The sequence below is a fragment of the Barbatula barbatula genome (genome assembly GCF_947034865.1).
Source record: "Barbatula barbatula genome assembly, chromosome: 4".
Lineage (NCBI taxonomy): Eukaryota > Metazoa > Chordata > Actinopteri > Cypriniformes > Nemacheilidae > Barbatula > Barbatula barbatula.
In genome coordinates, this window is record NC_136768.1 from 4,316,847 (window position 1) to 4,339,082 (window position 22,236).

General features: G+C 40.3%; 2 protein-coding genes across 3 annotated transcripts; one reads left to right on the plus strand and one right to left on the minus strand.

The window, feature by feature from the left end:
- Window positions 1-2,625: 2,625 nt before the first annotated feature.
- tspan12 (tetraspanin 12) lies at window positions 2,626-13,221 on the minus strand. 2 transcript variants are annotated; one of them, XM_079454832.1, is made up of 8 exons: window positions 12,941-13,221; window positions 12,492-12,624; window positions 11,891-11,973; window positions 10,346-10,481; window positions 7,252-7,317; window positions 6,033-6,140; window positions 5,712-5,855; window positions 2,626-4,229 (listed from the first exon to the last, which is right to left on the minus strand). In XM_079454832.1, exons 2-8 carry the CDS (start codon window positions 12,555-12,557, stop codon window positions 3,933-3,935), a joined length of 900 nt encoding a protein of 299 aa, XP_079310958.1. In that variant the 5' UTR covers window positions 12,558-12,624; window positions 12,941-13,221; the 3' UTR covers window positions 2,626-3,932. The 2 variants fall into 2 exon arrangements, with proteins under 2 accessions (XP_079310958.1, XP_079310959.1); XM_079454833.1 differs by lacking the exon at window positions 12,941-13,221 and adding an exon at window positions 12,722-12,782.
- A 1,935-nt stretch (window positions 13,222-15,156) lies between these two features.
- Window positions 15,157-22,085, plus strand: ing3 (inhibitor of growth family, member 3). Its single transcript, XM_079454834.1, has 12 exons — window positions 15,157-15,334; window positions 15,467-15,538; window positions 16,486-16,586; window positions 16,811-16,876; window positions 17,060-17,156; window positions 17,814-17,885; window positions 17,972-18,088; window positions 18,181-18,341; window positions 18,796-18,986; window positions 19,566-19,752; window positions 20,220-20,258; window positions 20,717-22,085. The coding sequence occupies exons 1-12, from the start codon at window positions 15,307-15,309 to the stop codon at window positions 20,831-20,833; spliced, it is 1,248 nt and encodes a 415-aa protein (XP_079310960.1). The 5' UTR covers window positions 15,157-15,306; the 3' UTR covers window positions 20,834-22,085.
- Window positions 22,086-22,236: the final 151 nt, after the last annotated feature.

Genomic DNA, 22,236 nt, shown 5'->3' on the forward strand with positions numbered 1-22,236 from the left:
CTCACCCGCCTCAGGCCGCTGAACAGTCTAACGTGATTAAGTTACACATTAGTCCTCAAATTCGATGACCACTTTGTCTCTTATACTGTACACTTGGATGGGAAGAGATGGCGACCACATCTATTTATTGTACTTGTCGTGCAGCACAGGAGCTGTGCTGAGCTCCCTGTAAGCGAGCGATAGGACTGAACATTAGCATATTTCCCATCAGGCCGATGGTAATTGAGATGTTTGAAGTTGGTTGTAGGTAGAGGCAGTATCGCAGACCTGCCGAAAGCGTTGAGATGTGGGGGACCTCGTCACAAAAGGGGAGATGTTGGAGTCGAGCCTTGTGCAAGCTGCAGCTGTCTGTTGGCGACCTCGCTATTTTTACGAAGAGGTGAAAAGTTAATGGTTTTATTTCCCGACTGGCTTGTTTTACCGTACTCAGCGAAAGGAAAGGAAAGGGGGAGACTCTATGTGGTAGTACCGCCCATGTGCAACCACGCTTTTAAGTGACACGCAGTCAACGATCTCAGCTAGAGTCTTGACTGTTAAATCCCTGTCAAAACATATTTTTCAGAGTAGGTAAACACACTGCACCACATGGTCACACATGGAAGATAAGATTAGAGGGATGAAGCCAAAGTGCGAAGCTGCCGTAGGATCATCTCTCTCTCTCTCTCTCTCTCTCTCTCTCACACACTCACTCACACACACACAGGAGATGAATGGGGGGGGTGTTTGGAACAAGAGAGGAAACAGTATGTCTTTTGTAAAGCATGTATGACGGCAATCCTGTGTGCTCGACTCGTTCATAAGTCTCATCCTGCATCAGCAGAGCTCTGGGGACAAGAGGAAGCTGACAGAAGCGTTTCCCTCTGTGAGCTTTTCATGGAAAATTGGTGTGACTTTTATTTATGTATTTGAAAAAACTTCCATGTATTGCCTTTAGCATACTACACATTTTGGCAAATGCAGGCATGTCACATTTACCAAAATGTCTAATATGCTACAAAAAATACGGCCTGGAATACTACCTGGAAAAGGAACAGTTCACCCAAAAATGAAAATTCTGTCGTCATTGACTTGCCTTCAAGTGGTTTCAAACCTGTAGGCTTTAAATTACTTCGTTCTGCAGAACAAAGGAAGATATGTTTGAAAGGATGTTTGCAATTTTCAGTTCTGGGACGTCACTGACAACCATAGTAGGAAAAATTGAAACGAGTCGAAAGTACTTTCCTAAATTCCTGAAAAATATTTAATTCTGTGTTCAACAGAAAAAAATATATATATTTTTGTCTACTACGGTAGTGAATAATGTTTCAGAACTGAAAATTGCTAACAGTCTTCCCATATCTTTGTGTTCAACAGAACAAAGAAATTCAACAGGTTTGGGACAACAGAATTTCTATTTTAGTCCCTTTAGTGGTCGGTTTTGTTGGTTGCCACACGTTTTCTTTTACTTCAAGTGGTCCGTCTTGATTCTGTCTCTGGAAGAATAACAATGTGCTAGATATGGCATTTCATCACCAGAAGTAATAACAAGAGCAATTTTAACCCTTGTATGGGTTCATGTTTTTGTTATTCAGCCAGCGCTTAGACCCACAGCGTTTTCAGTTTTTAGATCAGTCGGCAATAAAGATTAATGTGAAAATACATTACAACATAGACAGCATATATGGGTATTACTTGCCAAACACTGCTGTTAAATCACATTGATAAAGGTGCTTTTTGTAAAAAAAGTACTAAAAACTAAATCTGTGATATGGGTGAAAAACATGTTTTTTGTGAATAAGTAAACAAAGTATTTTTTTTTGTAAAACATTTAAAACACGTCACAGACCCGAACATACAGTAATGCAAGGGTTAAACATTTCTTTTAAAAAATGGCATCCCTCTGTTGTAAATGTTTATCACTGCATCATACACTGTTTGCGTACTAAAAACAGTATGCGGTATGCTAGTATCCTTATTAAACAGCCCATGTCTCATTTTGTCTGTTTCCTTTCTCTCTTTCTATCCGTCTCTGTGTGCTCTTTATTGAAGATGTTTTATTCATTGCTTTACATCTGTTAAAATTCATGAAGCAGGCCAGACCTGAATCCCTGTGCTTCACCTCAGACAGATTTGTTTCCTATCGAGTCCTGGACGAAGCCACAGATTCCACCCAGTAGCACTTAAGCGTGACCCCTCTGGAATGCTCACACTTATAAACAGAGCACGCTGCAGAAATCAGAAAGCTTCAGTGGAAGAATGTCCTTAGTTGGACAGCGGGAACCATTGAATACTGTTTGAAATGCAGTGATACGGATTTTGCAAAGCATGAAATTGATGTTACTGAAATATTATGAATTGCAGTATTATGACAAAACTTTGGCCGCTGGTCAAGGATTTCACCCTGTGATAACATGTTTGCAATGGAAATGTTATTTGAAATTCAGTTAAAGGGATAGTTCACCCAAAAATAAAAAATATTTTATTTATTTACCCTTATTTTGTTTAGTGTAACTATTTCTTCTTTGAACGCAAAATATATTTTGAGAAGTACAATGGAGGTCAATGGGCTCCAATATTGTTCAGTTACCAACGTTTTTAAAAATATTTTCTTTTGTGTACCGCAGAAGAAGAAAGTCATACATGTTTGAAATGACATGGTGATGACAGAAATTTCATTTAATGTCTTAAAAATGTTACACTGAAAAATAGAAAAACATCCCATTACGCAGTTTTTTTTAAACTGCATATGCTGAATTCACTTTTGAATGTGGCTCAGTGGTGAGAATGGTGCTAGCAATGCAAAGGTCACGGGTTCGATCCCAGGGGATTACACAGTAAGAAACAAATGTATAGTACATATAGGCAAGTCGCTTTGGATTAAAGCGTCTCCCAAATGCATAAATTTACAGATTTAGTATTTTGGAATAAAATGGTTTTACTGTGAGCTACCCAGCCATGGTAGAGAGTTTTATCGGGTGTCTCTTCATCACAACTTTTATAAAACTTTATATACTAAAACAAAAATTATTCTAGCAGCGCTTTAAAAAGACGCACACACAATACAGTTACAGGTAGGAGAATTACAAACTGTCTTCAAATAACATGTTTCTGTCTTTGTGTTTAATACTCTGTGGCTTAAGAAATCTTGCATGTAAATCGCAGAGAAAATAAATGCTGCTTTTGAGACCTAAAACACACGTTAACGCAGCGGTCTGAAACTACATGCTGTTAAATTAATATCTGAAAATCTGCACAAATGTTTCCCAGTAGCTTCAAGATCGAAACTGGCAATGTAATGCATTCCATCCGAAAAAATGAATTAAGTCTCAAGTTTGTGTCTCTGACCAAACCGATTGTTGTTTTGTGATCTGAAGCGACGTGTGATTCTTCCAGCAAACATTTTTTACTTTGCCCTTATAGTTCATTTGATAAACCTTCTCCTGAGATTTGAGTCCATGGAGAGATGGAAGCAATGACTTTATTAGGAAGAAACTCTGTAAATCTTCGTCATCCCTTTATGCACTGAAACAAAGAACCCCTTCAATTGTCTGTTATATCCCACAATTCTTTGCATGAAGATTTCATTGAATGATCAGTTGGCATGAGTAAGTACATTTATAAATGTTCTTTTGTATTCCTCAATTTGTGGTTTCATTTCAACTGAAAATACACATTGATGAATACATGTGGCATTCCCTTTAAGCCGTAAACGGTGTCCAAGTCATTGACTGTCTTGTCAACAAGGCAGCTATTTTAGATTTCGGACACAGCCATTGGTTTCTATTATACCCTTAGTTGTTTGTGCAGCGAATTGTAACATGCCTTCGCCCCAAACACAACCAAACGTGACATCCGGCACACAGAACTATTTAGTATTCCATAAGGTCCGTTTTCCGGTTCAATTCCCTGCTGTCTTATCCGTTCGGTGTAATGTTCTCGGCTCTGATTGGCTGCTAGGAGAGCTGTTCCATCTCAATCTGGGTGTGTCCATTAGTGGGTGTGTTCGCCCAGGCCTCAGCCACTCGTGGATGGGAGTGATTGGGCTTTAGCGGCTCCTCTCTAGGATTGTGGGTTTGGGGGTCCGGGGATGCCGCTTCTGGTGGTTTGTGATCGTAATAAAGAGCCCACAGAAGTGTGACAGTCAATGTCATGGCTAAAATCTGAGCCACTCCTATAGACACGCCCAAAAACCTTAAGACTTGTAACTGCTTTGTGCCCCGAATGAAACTGTAGATCTTGGGACCACAGCCCTGTTAAAAACAACACAAAGAGACACTTATTAAAAAACTGAAAATAAATTGGACGCAATTCTGCAAACGAAAACAAAATAAATCGACAATGCAATGCATTACAAATCTGTATGGTGTTTGCCCCATCGACTTTAATTTTAAGTGCACTACTTTGTTTTCCATGTTTCGTGAATTTCTGCAGATGCAGCTTGCATTTCTGCCAGCATAACAACTGCCCCGGTGATATGCGAGCAATGTGACACATTCATCCGCTCGCGTGTGTGCCTGCGTCTGTTGGGTATTTCCCGTGTTGAATTGCGGAAAGGCAGGTAAAGTATTTCCCTTTAGTGAGGGATTTATATCTCAAAGTGAGATGCCAGACTTAATTCTTCTACCAGTCTTTTAGAAAGACAGAGGATTCGTCTCAAAACCCTTGGTTTTTGATTGTCCCTCTTGTGATCGATGTTTCTCTCATTTGACATGTCTGTATGGCTGAATTATCCACACTGTGTTTATGATGTTTACTCCATGTAGTATAGAAATGAACCTCTCTCTCACAGAACACTGGTTTAGCCTGAGGCCTGAGGAGGGAGACCAGATGTATGTGTATAACTGATGAAATATTGATGTACGTTGTGTGTGTGGCCAGAAACATGTTGTACACAAGTGTACACGCTCTGACTCGAATGCTTGGCAACTCTGGTCTCACGAGTGTATAAAACATAACGTTGGGGGGCACATGGGGGCAACAGAGTTCCCTTAAAGGGATACTCAACCCAAATATTCTGTCATCATTTACTCACCCTCAAGTTGTTTCAAACCTGTGTGAATTTATTTGTTCTGATGAACACAGAGAAAGACATTTGGAAAAATGTTAGCATCTGACATTTCTGGGACAGTTTTCCAAATATCTTTCTTCGTGTTCAACGGAGAGGGTTAGTAAATGTGGAGTGTCCCTTTAAAATGTCTGTACCTTTAAATCTGATCTGTCCTTTATGACCGTTCTCTAACTTGCTACCTAGCTATGCAAGACTTTCCTTTAACTTTTTCTTCCCTGTGACATTTATTTGACCTGTAGGAGAAACGTAATGGCCCAACTAATGGCCCACGAATTAAGCCAGAAGCGTTTGCATTCACATGCTTGTTTGGGAAGCAAGGGACATCTGCTCTTCTAGATAGATGTTAATGATTGTATTGCGGAATCCAGCTGAGCTGGAAATTTGAAGAGCAGGAGGCCAGATGGGCATCTGCCTTGCATCTGTCCAGGATAGTGTGTAACACACAGGTGCACAGGCAAGCTATTTGACTGACTTTAATTGCACCGTTGGTGTCCCTAAAAACACAGCTTAACTAAGCAACAACACATCTTTCGATTGTTGGTCTAATTTTAAGATTAAAAAAATAAAAGATTAGTCAACTTCAAAAATCTTATTTTCATCATTTAAGCAGGTTTAGGATTCTTCCATGGATTTTTAGCTAAAAGAAAATCTAAGTTTTGCTCACCTCCTGGTGGAGGTCGCTGAGGTCATTGTAGTGGGCGTGGCGGGCACACCCTGGATACTGATTGGAGCAGCAGGAGTCAGGTGGCCACTCCATCTCTGTCATCTCCAGCCAATCAGTAAAGTAGATCACTCCACAACACTTTAACTGCAATGCAGGTGTAAATACAATAATTTAGTTTTTACACTATATAGCTATAGTATATATATATATATATGGCTCTGACTGGCTGTTAATCTGCAGCATTTACCCATTAAATGAGAACACAAATATTTGCTGGAAACATGTTAGAACGGGTTAAATGTCATGTTGTTGTCCTCTCACCTCGGTTTGTATAGAGTTCCACGCGTGTGTGAGCCACTGGTAGCGTGGCAGGCCAAAATGAGGCATACGTGATTTCAGGCTTATCATATCTGACCTTTGTACCATAGGCTAAAGAGAAAGAGAAGAGGGTGAATAATTTCACATATATCACCAATAGCAAAAGCTTTATGGAATACAGTCAAGGTGATGGAGAATTGAGGTGATGCATGTTGAAATTTCTCTACATTTATTTGAGAATTTATTTTACGTTTCATATTTTCAAATAAATAAACAGCTTTCCAAAATAAGTGTAGACTTTTGTACAAAATATGTGTTTACAAATAAATAGAATGAGATTTTATTTTACAAATGTATTTTAGAAGTAGCACAAATTTAATGAAACTCACAAAAAATGTAATTTGCAAATACATTATTTAACAGATAAATCCCATTTTAATATTTTATTTATGGATTGATGCACATGTGTGGCAGAGTTCTGTTTGTGACAGAAATCTTTTTGTAAAAAATATTATATTTGCAAATTCAATCGTATTTTAGAATTTCATTCATTTTTCAACTTTTCTTATTTAATTCCCGAACCGATCAATATGGAAAATGTTACATTACTACAGTACGACAGGTGTTATGATTAAGACGGGCTCATTGTCCCCTTCGCCCACACACACAGGTCACATTAGGTCATATATGCACAATGGGACTATCAAACCCTTCAAAGTCTTGAGGACAAGGCTGTGTATATCTGAGTTAAAGAGGTTAGATTAAAGGCAGGTGTGTGAGATATCTTCCCCTGGAGGTGAGTCTTATCTCTACTCTCACTGGTCTAAGAAGAGCAGATGCTCCTGCAATCCCTTCTCCCCCCTGCTGATCGAATCTTTTACTCCTGCAGATCAGAAGCAGGTTTGTCTTAAGATGATGCTAATCTTTTCAGAACCAGCGAGAACATTTACATACCTGACTCCACCCTCCACAATGACACATGTACATGCAAACGCTCGGCTTACGAATGCGGAAAAGTCAACGTGTTAGATCCAGGCTTTTAAAGTCATAATGGTTAAGATTAGACCATAAGCAGGCGGCAGAAATCGGATCCTCGTCCCAGCAGGGAACAGCCGTGCGGTGGCCATGTTGTCGTGAGAGGGGCAGAAAGATGATAGGAGTGATGGAGAGTAAGAGAGGAGATAGCAGGCCAACATTCCTGTTTATTCATAGCACCACAAACCTCATCGTACGTCCATACGCCGCTGGCCAGCTCCACGCAGAAGATCACCATCAGGCTGCCAAAATACTGTGGGGACACGCACAAAGAAAATGTTGCAGGGTTAAAAATATCTGTTTTGTTTTTGAAACAATAGAGAAGGAGGTTGTGGATTGATAACTATGAAGATGGCTTTGTGGGTTTTCCTGTCACTTAATTGGTGGAGATTTGCGTTCAAAGCACAAGGTCATGGGTTTGTTCCCCAGGGAACACACATACTGATAAAATATATCATTTAAAGTGATGGTTCACCCAAAAATAAAAAATACTTTCTGAAATACCAACCCTGTATGACTTTTTTTTCTGCAGAACACAAAAGATATTTTGAAGAATGTTGGTTACCAAACAACACTGGACCCCTTGACTTCCATTGTATGGTCACAAAACCGCAAAGACATTTTTCAAAATATCGTCTTCTGTGTTCCACAGAAGAAAGAGTCCTATACAGGTTTTGAGCAAAATGAGGCTGAATTTTATTTTGCGTGAACTATGCCTTCTGCCAAATGCATAAATGTAAATACGTTGCACTGCAATTCCACAAATTCCAGATTTTGTCTTTAGAGCCAGACACACTTCTCTTCTCGCAACCTGAAGACAAACACAGATCCTGCTCAGGATCTCTAACATGTACACAGTTCCCCTCTGTTGAACACACACTGTGAGAGAGATTATCAAGATGAATGACACCGTTAGGAGCCGCGTTCAGCGCCCGGGCCCTTCTGACAGCTTGTTTATTTGGGAGACTCTAAATATTTGTGTCCGACAGATCGCTTGAGCTACGGCTGTGTTAGTATTTCCGTCCATTTGGAAACTGTCAGTCGCCCACCACAAAAAAAATGACAACCTTTATTCTTTACCCTCTGCTCTAATATCCGTTGTTTAAATATGTTTGAGGAGTACTCTGAACCCCTCCGTATTCTCTCGGATATGAAGAACAAGCTGGCTCATCTACAAATGCACATTTCTGGGTAAGAGAGGTTACATTCTCTCTGCGACCTCTCGGTTTATTGATTTGTTGAGAGCTCTACTCTTCCTCGCACATTACTCACACATTTTTGGCGAGTATTGTTAAGGAAAACAGGATGTGGCGAAATGGATGGATTTCCTTTTTCAGGAACAACTTCCCCCTCTTAGTCATGCTCAACACAATTACCATGACACGGACCAAGCTCAGATTTGCTTTGACATACCGTTAATGCCATTATACAAGCCAAGACAAGGCTTCATGTTGGCATGTAATTCAATTAATTGAAACCTCAAACTGCGAACGTTGGGGTCACACATGTTGCCCAACCTGTCCATGTTGGCATCTGGCTAATTTGGCAAACTTAGAATTAATGACTGTTGAATTTGTGGCAAAATACCAAAAAGATAGATTGGACGACACAGTTTTGCATAAACAAAAAACCCTTCGCTTACAGAACTGTAAAAATCGACAGAGATCTCTCTGTCACCATCTGTTTTTCTCTGCCCGGATGGTACAAAGAGTTTCTGAGAGCGTTTGAGCGAATGTGTACGGCTGGGCCGCGACTCTCTGTGAGAGGGCTGCCGGTGAATGGAGCGACTTCGTAACCCAAGAGCCTCTCCTCACATCTTCCCTCTCTCCTCCTGGATTGGTTTACCTATTGTATCCCATCCAGATAATATTGTTTGTCGCCGTGGCTCTGGGTAACACAAGCTCACTGAGGCAGGGAAGGGAGAAGAATGGCTCCTGAGGAGATGAATGGAGACCCAGAGAGAGAAAAACAGTAGGGGGGAGAGATGGGCCAAGGAGTTCCAGAAAACCGGACCACAGTCTGGGTCAGCAGACAGGAACCCCACCTTCTCTAGCGCCACACACCTGGGAGTGAGATTCACAAAACAGCCTTCTGCCTACCCTTTTCTCACCTTACACGATGGGCTTTCTTCACTTCATTATAGAAAAAAACAAGGTTTGCTTGCTTCCAAAAATGCTGTGCAATGATACAATGTTTTTGTCCAGCTAGCTTCCATTTTTGGAAAAGGTCACATGCTATGGTTGCATTACCGAGGACATCATTTATAATGTATAAAATTTTGTTTAAGACAATGTGTACATTTTAAGTGCTGTAACTAGTCTAGTAGTATTGTTATTATTTATAATTTTATTTTATGCACATTTTAGCTTTTTAGGTTCATTTAAAGTCGTAAAGTGTGACATGACCTTTTAAAAGGGCAAATATACCATGAAATTGGCTCATACAAAATTTCTAATTATTAAAGGGCTTTAAAGCATAGCATGGCATAGCATAGCATAGCATAGCATGGGTATGAATGGAAGGTATATCTTATTAATGTTATTAAAATCACATAAATGTGGGGCGTTTCGTGCATTCTGACTTCTTTACACTGGCTTCAACTTGTCAAAAAGGAGTTGGACGTATGACATCGTATTTCTGTGGTCGATACACTCCCCCAGCGTTCGTATATGTATACATTTGTGAAATTTACAAACGCATTTTAAATGTTCCCCTCCTCTCTGATTATTTTTGTTGTCAGATGTCATCATGATGTCCCTAAAACATCCGTGTAAAAACAAACCTGCAAAAACTCTCACAATGGATATAACTTGTACCTGTATTTGGCCCTTCTCGAAAGTGCATCATGTTGACTGATGTGCTCATCCATTACTTCTGTTTAACTCTTTGTCTCAGAGTCGAGAGCTTTGGGCCATAACCCACTGGAGCAAGTTGATACACGTGTATGAAAGTGCTAGCAACATCCACCACACGGCACGAACACGCAAAGAGACACATAAGACAACGCTCAGATGGTGATTTTCTACTAAATACTAAACACATCACATTACGTAAGTTAAATGAGTAAAATGAAAAAGTTAGTCTCAAGAATGTGTTCTGTCTCTCTACTATGAGGGAAGTGCACGGATACTGAAAGCAACACTTGTTTCGACTGTCTGATTCGAGAGGGTGTCAACAGCGTCAACGCCGGCTAACCTTAAAGTATTCCCAGTACACGAAACCACACACATTCCGAGACGCACAATGTTCCTGCTGTGTTTTCCTTCCCGTTCTCTACGTACCCAAGACAGTAGGAGCAGATTGCACTTGAGCGTGCCGCAGTAGCCCACCATGGCCACGATGATTAGAAAACAGCACACGGCGATGACGATTGGATGGACAACAGGGGAGTATGTGAGAATGGCTGCCTCCTCCAGTCTGGGGAAGAGAGAGAGAAAAAAAGTATTTTCTTGGCAGTCTTGTTGTTTATTTATCTATAAATCTTGCTTGCTTTCCCTCATCTCTTCCCATGTTCCCATAGCTCAACTGGTAGAGCATGGCAATAGCAACTCCAAGGTCATGGATTTGATTCCTTTGTATATTTTAATGTATATCTTTGCAATACATTTATGCGTTTGGCAATTGTATACAGCGTTTCTTCCTTCATTCTTTTGGCAGCATGTTTTATTAATAAACCAGTTGCAAGTAAACTCTAATTATTTTCTGTAGGAATGCAAACTATTTCTCTTCGCTTAGTTGTTTTTCCCCACTGTTTCTCTCGTCTCTAAGTTGCAAACCTATTTTTCACTATGGGAGGACATGGGAATGCCAGAGTCGGACGTTTAATAGTTGTTAGATTAACTAGTTAAGGATGAGTTCCCGCTCAGGGTGTCCTGGGAGGGAAACTTAATAATGTTTTAACAATTAAATGGTTCATATGAGAGGCGTGTTGGTGTATTAAAAACAATATATATGCATTGAGATCCCACACGATGCATTCACCAGGCACTTATCCAAGCAGAATAGCAACTCCGTTTTAGGTTTACTTTTTAAAAACTTTCATTTTTCCCATATGTTGCTTTCAAAATCCTATTAGCTCACAAATCAGAGGGGGAACATTCTGCACCCAGTGATCCTGTTTGCTAAAGAATGCGTGAGAACCCAGCAGTAACCCAAACACTTCCACATCTTTACCCCTCCACAACACCTATATATATGTTGTGCCTCTTTGGCACCATGGGAAGAATTCACATACACACCCACACACATCTGCATAACTCTTACTGATATCCTATTGTGTTTGTTTCTGTGGAGATGAGATTTCTTCAATTACTGAAAGGCAGGCTGAATCAGCATTCTACCACGATGCAGCACTCGGAAAAAAACTATTCAGCTGTGCACAATCAAATCTTAACACAATTTTCTCTCTTTTGATTCCAACATATGTCATGATGCGGGCCACGGAGGGCTTGGTAACCACCCTGAATTGTAATGCGCACCTTAGTGATAAATTGCTTTGTCAACACTAATTAGACATCACATGCCTTCAGGATATTATCAGAATGTATTGCCGGGTTTCCTTTTAATGCTTGAGAGAATTTACATAAAAACGCACTGAAATGAATGCTATCTAACCCAGGTTCTGTCTCCACTGGCGTGCTAATAAATTTATTTGTTTCTTCCCCAGAACTGCACATCACAGTCATGCCTGTAATTGGCTCATAAGCTCATGCAATATGATCCGGGCTGTTTGAAAAGTGGGGAAACGGTAAATTAGACCTTTACATGGACCAGTGCCCTGGATGAAAGGGTTTACAGCTCCCACCTGTCCATGCGCTAGCACTCACCTGGTGTCGGCCGTTAAGGTGAGCACATTGTTCAGGTGATCCCTGAGGCAGGCGGCCACTCCCAGCACACACAGGGCCATAAGCTTGAGGGGGTAAAAAAAGAAAACATTTGGCCTGAGAAGGTTAGATGGCACCAATATTAAAACGTTTTAACTAAAACAAATTTAAAAACGAAAGCGTTTCTTTGAAGTGCATTTGGTGCCACTGTATAAACATAAGCAACTTTTCGACCATGTAGGTATGTAGTTTGCCTGGAAAACTATTTAGGTACTGTGCTTAACATGCAGCAATATTAGTGGCAGGGTTTTAGTTTGCCCTACGCATGCATTCTTGTTCTAAAAACACACGGCGCTTATCACGTTTAATTCCCTAAAATAGCTTGCAACAGAATGTGTGGTGTGTGCCACTTGAGCAAAGATGGAATTCAGGCTGTCCTTTACTTAAAGATAACATATGATGGTGATGTGGAGAAACAGACTGCGCTTTTTATTTGGAGAGCGACAATTGCGCATCTTGGAGAGCGCACAGCAGCAGCGCGCCACCGTGCCTTGTAACGTGAGCGCTCGCCCGGCCACCTGCTCACACTTTGGACTTCTCTTACCCAGAAGAGAAAGTTGAGAGCGTAGAGCAGACAACGCAGACACTTCACTGAATCCTCTCGGGCCATTCTGAGCGCACCAACTGCTCGGCAAAAGCCGTCATTTTAACGTCTGCCACCAAGGAACCATAATCCACTACGGAGCAAAATTAGCACAGAGCACTTTGAAATGTGTAAAGTTCATATAGTTTTCGTTAAAACCCATTAGTTGTGGAACTGTTTTCAAATCATACATTTCACGTGTCCATGTGCGCTATTAATAATGTTCTGTAAATGCTCCATGCACGTCGTGGGTTTACGAAAGCAACATGTGGTTAGAAAATAACAAAATAAAACACAGATTTGCGGTGTTCTCTTCCTGCAGGGTGATGAAGTTAATCCAAATCACTCAGGATACTTTCCAGACAATTTCTCCTACAAAATCTCCAAAAGAGGAACAGGGAAAAACGCACCTTGTTTGGAAAGCACTTCACAATAACTGTTTCGCGCACGATACAGTTGCAGAAAAACTCCTCAAAGTCAGATGCGAATGCAATGTAGAATAACTTCCATATTCATGACGGAGCCGCGCGCAACAGTCGGGCGTGTTCACTGCAATCCATACTCTGCTGCTGTCATTCTTATGCGGTCTATAAGAGGGCCAACTGTATACACTTCGCCTTTCCACAAGTGTTGTGTTCAACTTACACATGTAGACACTTTCATTCTAAACGCGCTCTCTCTATTGAGTGTCATCCGGAGCAGCGGTTCCTCTGGGTCCTAAAGCCAAAGATTAGGTCATTACGTCCATCCCGATCTACGAGCACTCATTGTGAGGCATAGAGTGGTCTTCCTCCATGGAACGCATGAAGGCTCAGAAAGCCATTGAACTCATTCAAAGGACGTTCAAATATTTATTGTAATTCATTAAATAGACCAGAATAATAAAGGTTATACTGCAAACCATTCAAATTTGTACATATTGTTTTTCAGTATCACGTGACAATTCTGTCAACCTGCTGTTTTAGCAGTGTTTATAGCTGAACAATGATTGAAGAAAAAAAAATTAAATAAAAGTGAGAACATCAAGTATGGGAATTAGTACAAAGACCCATCACACATCATACATGACCAATCAGAGATAACCACTGGGCCACTAAGCCCCGCCCTTTGTATACAGTATTTTATATAAATAGATGTTCTATCTACTTGTTCAGTTTTTTGTTGTTGTTGTTGTTGTAGGTTATTACATGCATATTAACGCACTTTTTAGAAATACTGGGAATGTGTCCAGATCCCCGCCTGCAACAAATACTCAGTGGGGTGAAGAGGTCAAACTGTCACAATCTGCTATTGTCTGGAATATTTATTTATTTTTAAATCTGGGAAGATGATTTTTAAACACTGGAGTTCTCATGTGTAGAGCGCTTTGAAGAGCCTTGTTTTACTTTAGTACGCCTCTATTTGCTTATTTAAAAAGCTTGTAAAGTTTCAAAAACGTTTTGTGAAGAAATTGTTTTGTTTACCAAAAAAAAACCATTTCGAACATTTCAGTAAACGCAAATCTAATTCAGTCCGCACAGCTATATTTGGAGCATCTTATGCACTGACTGACTGATTATTTGATATAGTGTGCAAATATAGAACCAGTAAACTGAGATGAGAAGAAATATTAAAAGACAACTTGTAATAGCTTTCATACAGCCACGAATGGCAGCAGGGGAAACTTGCTTCCCATCATGTTTCAAGCACATTTGGTTTTTTTTTAAACTGAGAGCTGAGGTGCAATATCATTTTACAGAACACTTCATCTCAACAGCTGTGTTGCAATATCGTCTTTGAAAGGAAACATTTTAATGCAATGTTTTACAAAAGCCTTTTTCACCGCGACTGCGCCAAATTATAACTGTCTAGTAAACACTGAGGGTCAAGCTGAGGTCCCTTCTCAAGAAACAACCGTGTAGCTGCATTGTCGTTTACAAGCAAAGTGGCATGTTTCACAAAAGTGTCTTCCGCACAAACATGACTAAATTACAGATGTCTGGAACAAACTGAGGTGGATCTGAGGACACAGTCTAAATTGCAGTCGGTGCTGCCCTCCTAAGGCCAATGCTGGATGTACAGTAATAGACAGTTACGCTAGTGCAAAGGTACAAAGGTCTGATAAATGTAGAATTAGTTGTTTCCTATTGAAAAAATATTGATCTTTAATATTTTGTACTCTGAAAATCAATGTACACATGTATAAGATTTGTTTGTTTAGGAAGCGTAACCATTATTGAAGTTTGATATGCAATAAAACTGGGCAATAAAATAAAAATATGTCAATAAATAAATGAAAAGTTTGCTTCCGAAATGAGAAAATCATGTTTTTTATTGTTTTATTGTGTTAGTTAGCAATATTTGTTTGTTATTATGGATCAAAACGGAGGTATCTGATTTTGGAACCAAACTCTCCAAATATACAAGTATCTTTGCATTGGCGAATACATGTATATAGGGTCGGCTATATACAAAATACATTTCGAATTTTATATTTATTTTGTTTGCTTAACTTAATCGTAATATAACGTTTTTACTGCAGTGTCATTTTAATATATTCTAACATTGCGCAATTTCGAGCGGTGGGTGTACGTTTCAAGTTGCTCGTTTAAAAAACTACAAGTCCCACGAAGCGAAATCCTCCCCCGGCGCCCAATCGGATCACACGCTCTGGACGCAAGTCCCTCCTCCTTCCAACGTGTTTCTTTTCCTCCCCTTCAGATCTCCGCTGCCTGCGACGCCATATTGACGAAAAACACCCTTTCTCCTCAACGTCCGAAACACTCTCTCTGTCAGGATGCTGTACCTAGAGGATTACCTCGAGAGTAAGTATAAGACCCATTTTAACGATTCGTGTTGATAATATGGCGATTGAAGGTTCGAGGGGGCTGTTTTAAGCGTGTAAAGGCGTCGCAGCCGTTAGCTAGTAACACGCCTCTTGTTGTTCTCCCCGGCAGTGATCGAGCAGCTACCCATGGATCTCCGCGACAGGTTTACGGAAATGAGAGAGATGGACCTGCAAGTGCAGAGTACGAAAGCACCCTAAACTCACTCTTCTTTCATTAAACATCATACATGTCCTTGACTGATGCAGAAAGAGCGTTCACGTTAGCGGGGACGGGTTTGGTGATGGTGTGAAGTGTGATTTGCATGCATAATGAGAATGGATGTGTGATGATGATGATGATGTTGATGCTGCTGCATGCTAATGACAGTGTAAGTGCGCATTGACCATGTGGAAGTTTATAGATTATAGAAGGGATGCATTGTAAAGTGAAATAAACATTGTTTTTACTGTCCACTGAACATTTAGGCAAAGTTGACACCGGTTCCTAGTGCGTGATTGGTTGACCATTGTAGGTTCAAGAAAATGATAGCTGAGCTTCAATCACTATAGAACAATCACTTTTTTATTAAAATACAATATACCTGATACTTATAAATATTAACAGTACAGTTGTTGCCATGAAGTTCAGGGAAGAACCTGTTAAAGAAAGAGTTTCAGTTGTGCACTAATTCTTCATACTGTAAACAAATTATTTAATTCTAATTATAGCTAATAATTATTACTAGTCATTTTATTGTTATATGGAAACCTTAAAATTAGAAGGCTAATTCAAACCTGTTATTATTATTTTTTTTCTAGTGCTTTTAACTTGATTTTGTTATTTGGGGGAAACCTGTGCTCCGTTGTCATAAAACGATCTAAAAGATGTTAATGGTTTTTGAGAACATGCTTTCTTTAGACATAAATATGTTTTTCAACATAACCCAGAAATCCCTACAGTTGTGATTTGATTTGTTTCAGATATGGTTTAAACATTTGTTTCTAAACGTTTCCGGCCCAGATTTTAACCATCAGGCATCAGCGTCTTCACACCATCACCAAAGAGAATATTTTGCCGTTTACCTAAGACTGTAGACATCAGTGATGTTTTGGGCTCTTGAACGCTCATGCCCCTGTTCCTTTGTTTAGACGCTATGGACCAGCTAGAGCAGCGGGTTAATGAGTTCTTTACTAATGCAAAGAAGAACAAACCGGAATGGAGAGAAGAACAGATGGAAGTCATTAAAAAGGTAACGAACAGATGACATCATTCACACTTTTGTTTGAATAGATCTCAGCTGGCTTGCATTTATAATGTTATTTGTCCTAAGCACAATTGTAATGATAATTCTAGATACTTGGATAACTTATATTTTTGATGTTTCATTTGAACTCTTACTGTCTTTGTAGGAGTTACAAATGTAAACACTGCCTGTACTTCTGAATCATTGATGATTATTTTGCTCTCTATCAGGACTACTATAAAGCTTTAGAAGATGCAGATGAAAAAGTCCAGTTAGCCAATCAAATCTATGATCTGGTGAGTAACATTTCAGTAACAATTTATGCCTTTTTCAGTACATAATGTTGTCCGGTAGGTGGCAGGCTATTACAGATTGAGAATTGGGGATGATTAGGGACACCTTCTCTTCATGTGGATGTTTGCTTCTTGGTCAGAAATGATGCATGCAGGGGAATATATGATTTTTGTTGATGTGTTTAGGTTGATCGGTATTTGAGGAAGTTGGATCAGGAGTTGGCGAAGTTCAAAATGGAGTTGGAGGCAGACAATGCCGGCATCACAGAGATCCTGGAGAGACGTGAGTGACGCATGTCAATCACCCGCATTTCAGATTTTGTGTAAATGAAAAGGGTAATGAAGTTTACAAGTCAGGGGTCTCCAACCTTTTCGTAAGCGGGCGCTAATTATTGATAAAATACTTTCAAAATGTAAACATTATTTTCCAGTATACAGGACCAAATTGAGTTTTCCTTCACATATTTTTGCACTTGAATATATTAAAGCTTAAATCCCATGCTAATAAAAAATTTTTTATGATGATATAGTCCCATATTCCTCAATTGGCCTGAGTAGGAATGCACCGCATGTTCGACAACCAAACATGTTTGGCCGAAATTAGCTAAAAAGGCATGTTCGGCTGAATAAGTGAAAATGACTGAATATATTTGACAGAAGATGACTTGTGATACGATCAAGCAGCAACCAGCGCAGAGAGAGATAGAAAGAGAAAGACGCGTGTGTGCTTTATTAATGCAGCAAAAACTTTGGCTCTGTGTGTGGAGATTATAGCATCAGAGAAATTCACACCACGGGACTTTATGTGCGGGAGTAAATTTCCGTATCAAAGCAGTCAGCATCATTTGGCTCACGCTTCAGTAAACTGTACTCTGCCCTGTAAAATTCAGGCTTTGTGCTGATCAAAAGCTGTTCGTAAAGTCATTTCTTTCTTTTCAAGGATCGCTTGAGATGGACAGCCCCTCCCAACCTGTCAATAACCACCACGTCCACTCACACGCCACTGTTGAGAGTAAGCCCCGTCCCTCTGAATATTTGTCAGAATTTTAACCTCTTTTTCGATCCCTCACCTCTGATCGGTTTCCTATGTGTCAACAGAGAGGAAGTACAGCACACCGTCCCACCACACTACTGAACATGTACCAGAAAAGAAGTTCAAATCCGAGGCCCTGCTCTCCACACTTACGTCAGACGCCTCTAAAGAAAACACACCAGGTACGTACAACACGTAATATCGCACGATGTCACACAATTGGCTTCTTTAAGTTTTTCCTGTTGTGTAATAATCGTGTCCCGTTGTTTTGTAGGCTGCAGAGTCAACAGCACGTCCTCCACTAACAGCGTTTATAATGTAAACTCAACCCAGTCGCTATCCTCATACAATCTCAGCCCACTTCCTGCCGGGCCCGCCACAGGGGCGGGAGCTATTTCCATGGCAGCGGCCCAGGCAGTGCAAGCCACTGCACAGGTAAATGCACCCCCCCCCTTCCTCTAATTCTGGATCTGGTTGTACATCCCTCTTTCAATTCACTTCCTGTTTCCACTATTTTTGGCCCCATGGGGTTTTATGTTTTTCCTCTGCACTCGTTCCACTCGATCTGTTTATCTTTGTGGCAGATTGTGTTATCGTGACCTTCGGCTCTTGTTTATTTCAAAGCTAGCTACACAGGCCCTTGTTCTATTACTCTGTAATTTTCTATTTCTCTTTTGGGTTCAGCGAGACTCCTTTTCCTCAGACGTTGCTTTTGTAATTTGCTGTGTTCGTTAACTTGTCGTATATGTTTTTCCAATTAAAAGGCAATGATAATGATATTTATAAATATTTACTCATTTGGTTTAAGCTGTATGATTTCAGAGACTCAAATTTAAAGTCACGTCTCTGGACGCAGACGTACAAGACCTAATGTCTGTGTTTGTTTCAGATGAAAGACGGCAGGAGAACGTCGAGTCTGAAGGCCAGTTATGAAGCTGTGAAGAACAGTGACTTCTTGAGTCGGGAGTTTGCTTCGAGTCGGGAGTCCAGCAGTTTCCCGTCTTCTGCGTTGGCCAACACGCTCGCGCAACCCCTCATTTCCAGCAACAGCTCAGACTCCCGCACAGGACGCAAGACCAAGTAAGTTACACTCCCCTTAGACTCCGCCCCCTTGACACAGGTGTTCCTAAACTTTTCAGCCCACGACCCCCAAAATAACAGTGCCAGTGACTCGAAACCCCCACTATACTGGTTAAAGTACACAAATGCTGCACGCTAATATCATTAATGTGATGTAATCACCTCAGGGGGTCACGATTGAGGGGAAGGAAATTACAAAAGCTGATGCATTTTTTATATGCATGGTTTTATTTTTGACTTAACTAATATTTTATATTTTGTTATACTTATTTATAAAAGCAGCTATTTCTAATAAAAATGGTATTCTGGGAATCATCTTGCGACCCCACCCTCGCGGCCTTGCCCCTACTTTGGGAACCCTTACCTTAATGGACACAAAGTTTATTTTGGTAACGCTTTACAACAAGGTTCAGTGACTAGTATACTAGCAGAATATTAATTTAGAAAAACATTATTGTATTGTTTTTTTGTGCATAATTTGTTATACAATGTTAACAAATTAAACCCATTTTAAAAACGTTACCATTTGTTTATTACTCTTGTTTTAAAAAATGTCTTCTTCTTTCTTTATTTTCGCAGAAGCAACACAAAGTCTTCCAACCACCAATCCTCTTCATCCTCCTCTTCCTCTTCTCTGTCATCCTGCTCGTCATCCTCAGCTCTGGCTCATGAGCTCGTACAGACCACAGTGACTGAGACCGACACCAGCAGTCAGTTGGACTGGACATATGACCCCAATGAACCCCGATACTGCATCTGCAATCAGGTACGTTTTCCTCAGCCATCCGTATTTATGCTTTGCTTGCACTTTTTTTCCAAAATGGTACAATAAACATGAAATACATAAAACATATTATTATGAAAAGGTTTTGCCACACAGTTCAAACCAAAAAGACTTCTGACTTTAAAAATCAAAGGGCTGCTCACAGGAGTGAGGTGTACGACTCCGTAACTGACATACTCCGATAAAGTGTGTGTGCGTGCTTGTTTTTGTTTTATGCATGAGTGCAAAAGAATTGTCTCCCCCGAATACGTTTGTCTTACAGCCTCAAAGTTAAATTGCTTTTGTCAAAAACCTATCAAAAATAGAATTGTGTGTGTGAGTCTGCGTAGACATCAAAGACGACTCACAAAGGAGCTTTGTTGGCAGGTGTGCATGTGTGCGTGGCTCAGCTGCAGGTGTGCGTCTGTCTCTAACGCTTTGTCTCTCTCTCTCTCTCTGGTTCTGTGCAGGTGTCGTACGGTGAGATGGTCGGCTGTGATAACCAAGATGTAAGTCAACCCTTCATCTCCGGTGACACGTTTCCTCTTCAAAGAATAAACACTAGCTTGCTCTATCTTTTGAAAGCTCCTGTGCTCTCAGTGCACTTACAATGAGAACCTCGGGATGATCTTTAGAGATGATGGCAGACATCTTCCTTATTACAAATAGCAATCAGTGTTGTTTCTCTGGTTGTCTGTAAAGAATGCTGAATGATCTGAACTTTCATTTCCTGGTCACTTAAGTCAAAAGCCTTTGTCATTAAAGAGCATGTTTTCTTACGTCATTCTGATGTCAGATGGTTATTTTTCTAGATATTCTCAAATAAATGTATGTGAATTTGCATATACTGTTCCTAAAGTACAAGTTATCTTAAGTCTTGGGACACACATACTGGATAAAAAGCACAACGATGTGCCCTAAGTTATCAGATTTGGTCTTGACTCTTGTGTTATCTCTCCACCCACAGTGTCCGATCGAATGGTTCCACTACGGCTGCGTGGGTTTGACCGAGGCACCTAAAGGAAAGTGGTACTGCCCACAGTGCACAGCGGCTATGAAGAGGAGAGGAAGCCGACACAAATAAATCTTGAGACGACTGTCTGCATCACTCGGGCCAACCAACAATGACCACCCCATAGAGACTCACCTGCAAAACTCCATGATGTGGAGAGGTTCACTGAGTGTATACATGTTACATCGCCATGCAATCAGGGTGTGTGTGATGTTTTTCTTGCAATGATGTGTGTGTATTTGTGTAAGTCACCTTCAGGTTGGAAGTTTCACCCGGTGAACGTGTAATTCCCAAGCGCACACTGCCCCCCAAACCTTTCTTGTTTTTACGTCTTTATCTCCATTTATCATTATGGAGGCGTGCAAGATGTTTTCTGGGAGGCCCGTGTATTTTAACATTCATGACATTCCTCGGCTTGCCATGCGTGATGATCCTTCGCATTTGGCGTTTCCCGCTACATGCCAGAGTATGGATTGACACAATGGAGACTGGGAATCGTAGTCCTGGACTCTGTGATGGACTAGAAACATCAGGCACGTTTAATTGGAGCTCTGACAAATCTTAAAAGGATCCTGATATAAACAGATGGTGACTGTAACAGTGATTTACAGTGGAAACGTTCATTTCACTGGAGTATTTGTGTGTAATGGATAGATGATGTATTATGCTCCGCTTTAAGGACAGAATGTTTGTTATTTTAGCGAAGAGCTCTTAAAAATGTACAATAGAAGAAATGAACAAGCGCGACCTGTGTGTATGTTTGTCAGTATGTGTCTAGCCTGTACTGCACTGATTTGGTGATATAAAGTTGTGAGAGATGGAAAAAAAACAATAAAATGATCAAGGTTTTTTGGTACATATTGTGTCAAAGAGCATTGTACAAGCTGAAACCAACTCAACATCATTTGTTTGTTTGGGTCTCTTTGTGAACCCAACAGTGCGGTTTTAGTTTTAGTGTATTTGCAGCTTGGTGGAGCATTGCGTAAGAAGTGCAAAGGCTGTGGGTTTGAATTCTGTGGTAGTATCTGCCAAATGTGGTAAAGGGGACATGGGCTAAGTGTGGGATAGCTTTGATTAAAACAGAGTTTATATAAAATAGGCATATGTTGTACTTTCCGAAATCAAACATAATGCTGTGGTGCACAACAGAGATGTTTCTACAGCTTCAAAATGGCAAATTATTATTGTTCTTACCCCGTTTACGAATAATCTTTTTTGTTGTTGTTTTGTTTCAAGCACGAATCCCACAATATAATGTTAGATTGATCTGAAAGCCAAACATAAATGCTTTTGTTTATGAAGTAAATAAATCATGTTTAGAGATATGAGCACGTTTTTTTTTAGTGGGCCTTAAATCGCTGTTAACGCAAACCAGGTGCACACGGTTACCCTTAAATCAACCCAAACTTCCTTCCTACTTCGCTTTAATTCACATGTTCACGTTACCGTTTTTGAACGGTATCGTTTAGGGCCGC

Bases quoted from the DNA above. Each gene is read 5' to 3' on its own strand.
- tspan12 (XM_079454832.1), bottom strand. From the start codon at position 12,557: ATGGCCCGAGAGGATTCAGTGAAGTGTCTGCGTTGTCTGCTCTACGCT. The intron at 11,974-12,491 runs GTAAGAGAAGTC...TACCCCCTCAAG, and splicing joins CTCTCAACTTTCTCTTCTGG to CTTATGGCCCTGTGTGTGCT. The intron at 5,856-6,032 runs GTGAGAGGACAA...CCTGCATTGCAG, and splicing joins GGAACTCTATACAAACCGAG to TTAAAGTGTTGTGGAGTGAT.
- ing3 (XM_079454834.1), top strand. From the start codon at position 15,307: ATGCTGTACCTAGAGGATTACCTCGAGA. The intron at 15,335-15,466 runs GTAAGTATAAGA...TCTCCCCGGCAG, and splicing joins CCTAGAGGATTACCTCGAGA to TGATCGAGCAGCTACCCATG. The intron at 15,539-16,485 runs GTACGAAAGCAC...TCCTTTGTTTAG, and splicing joins GATGGACCTGCAAGTGCAGA to ACGCTATGGACCAGCTAGAG.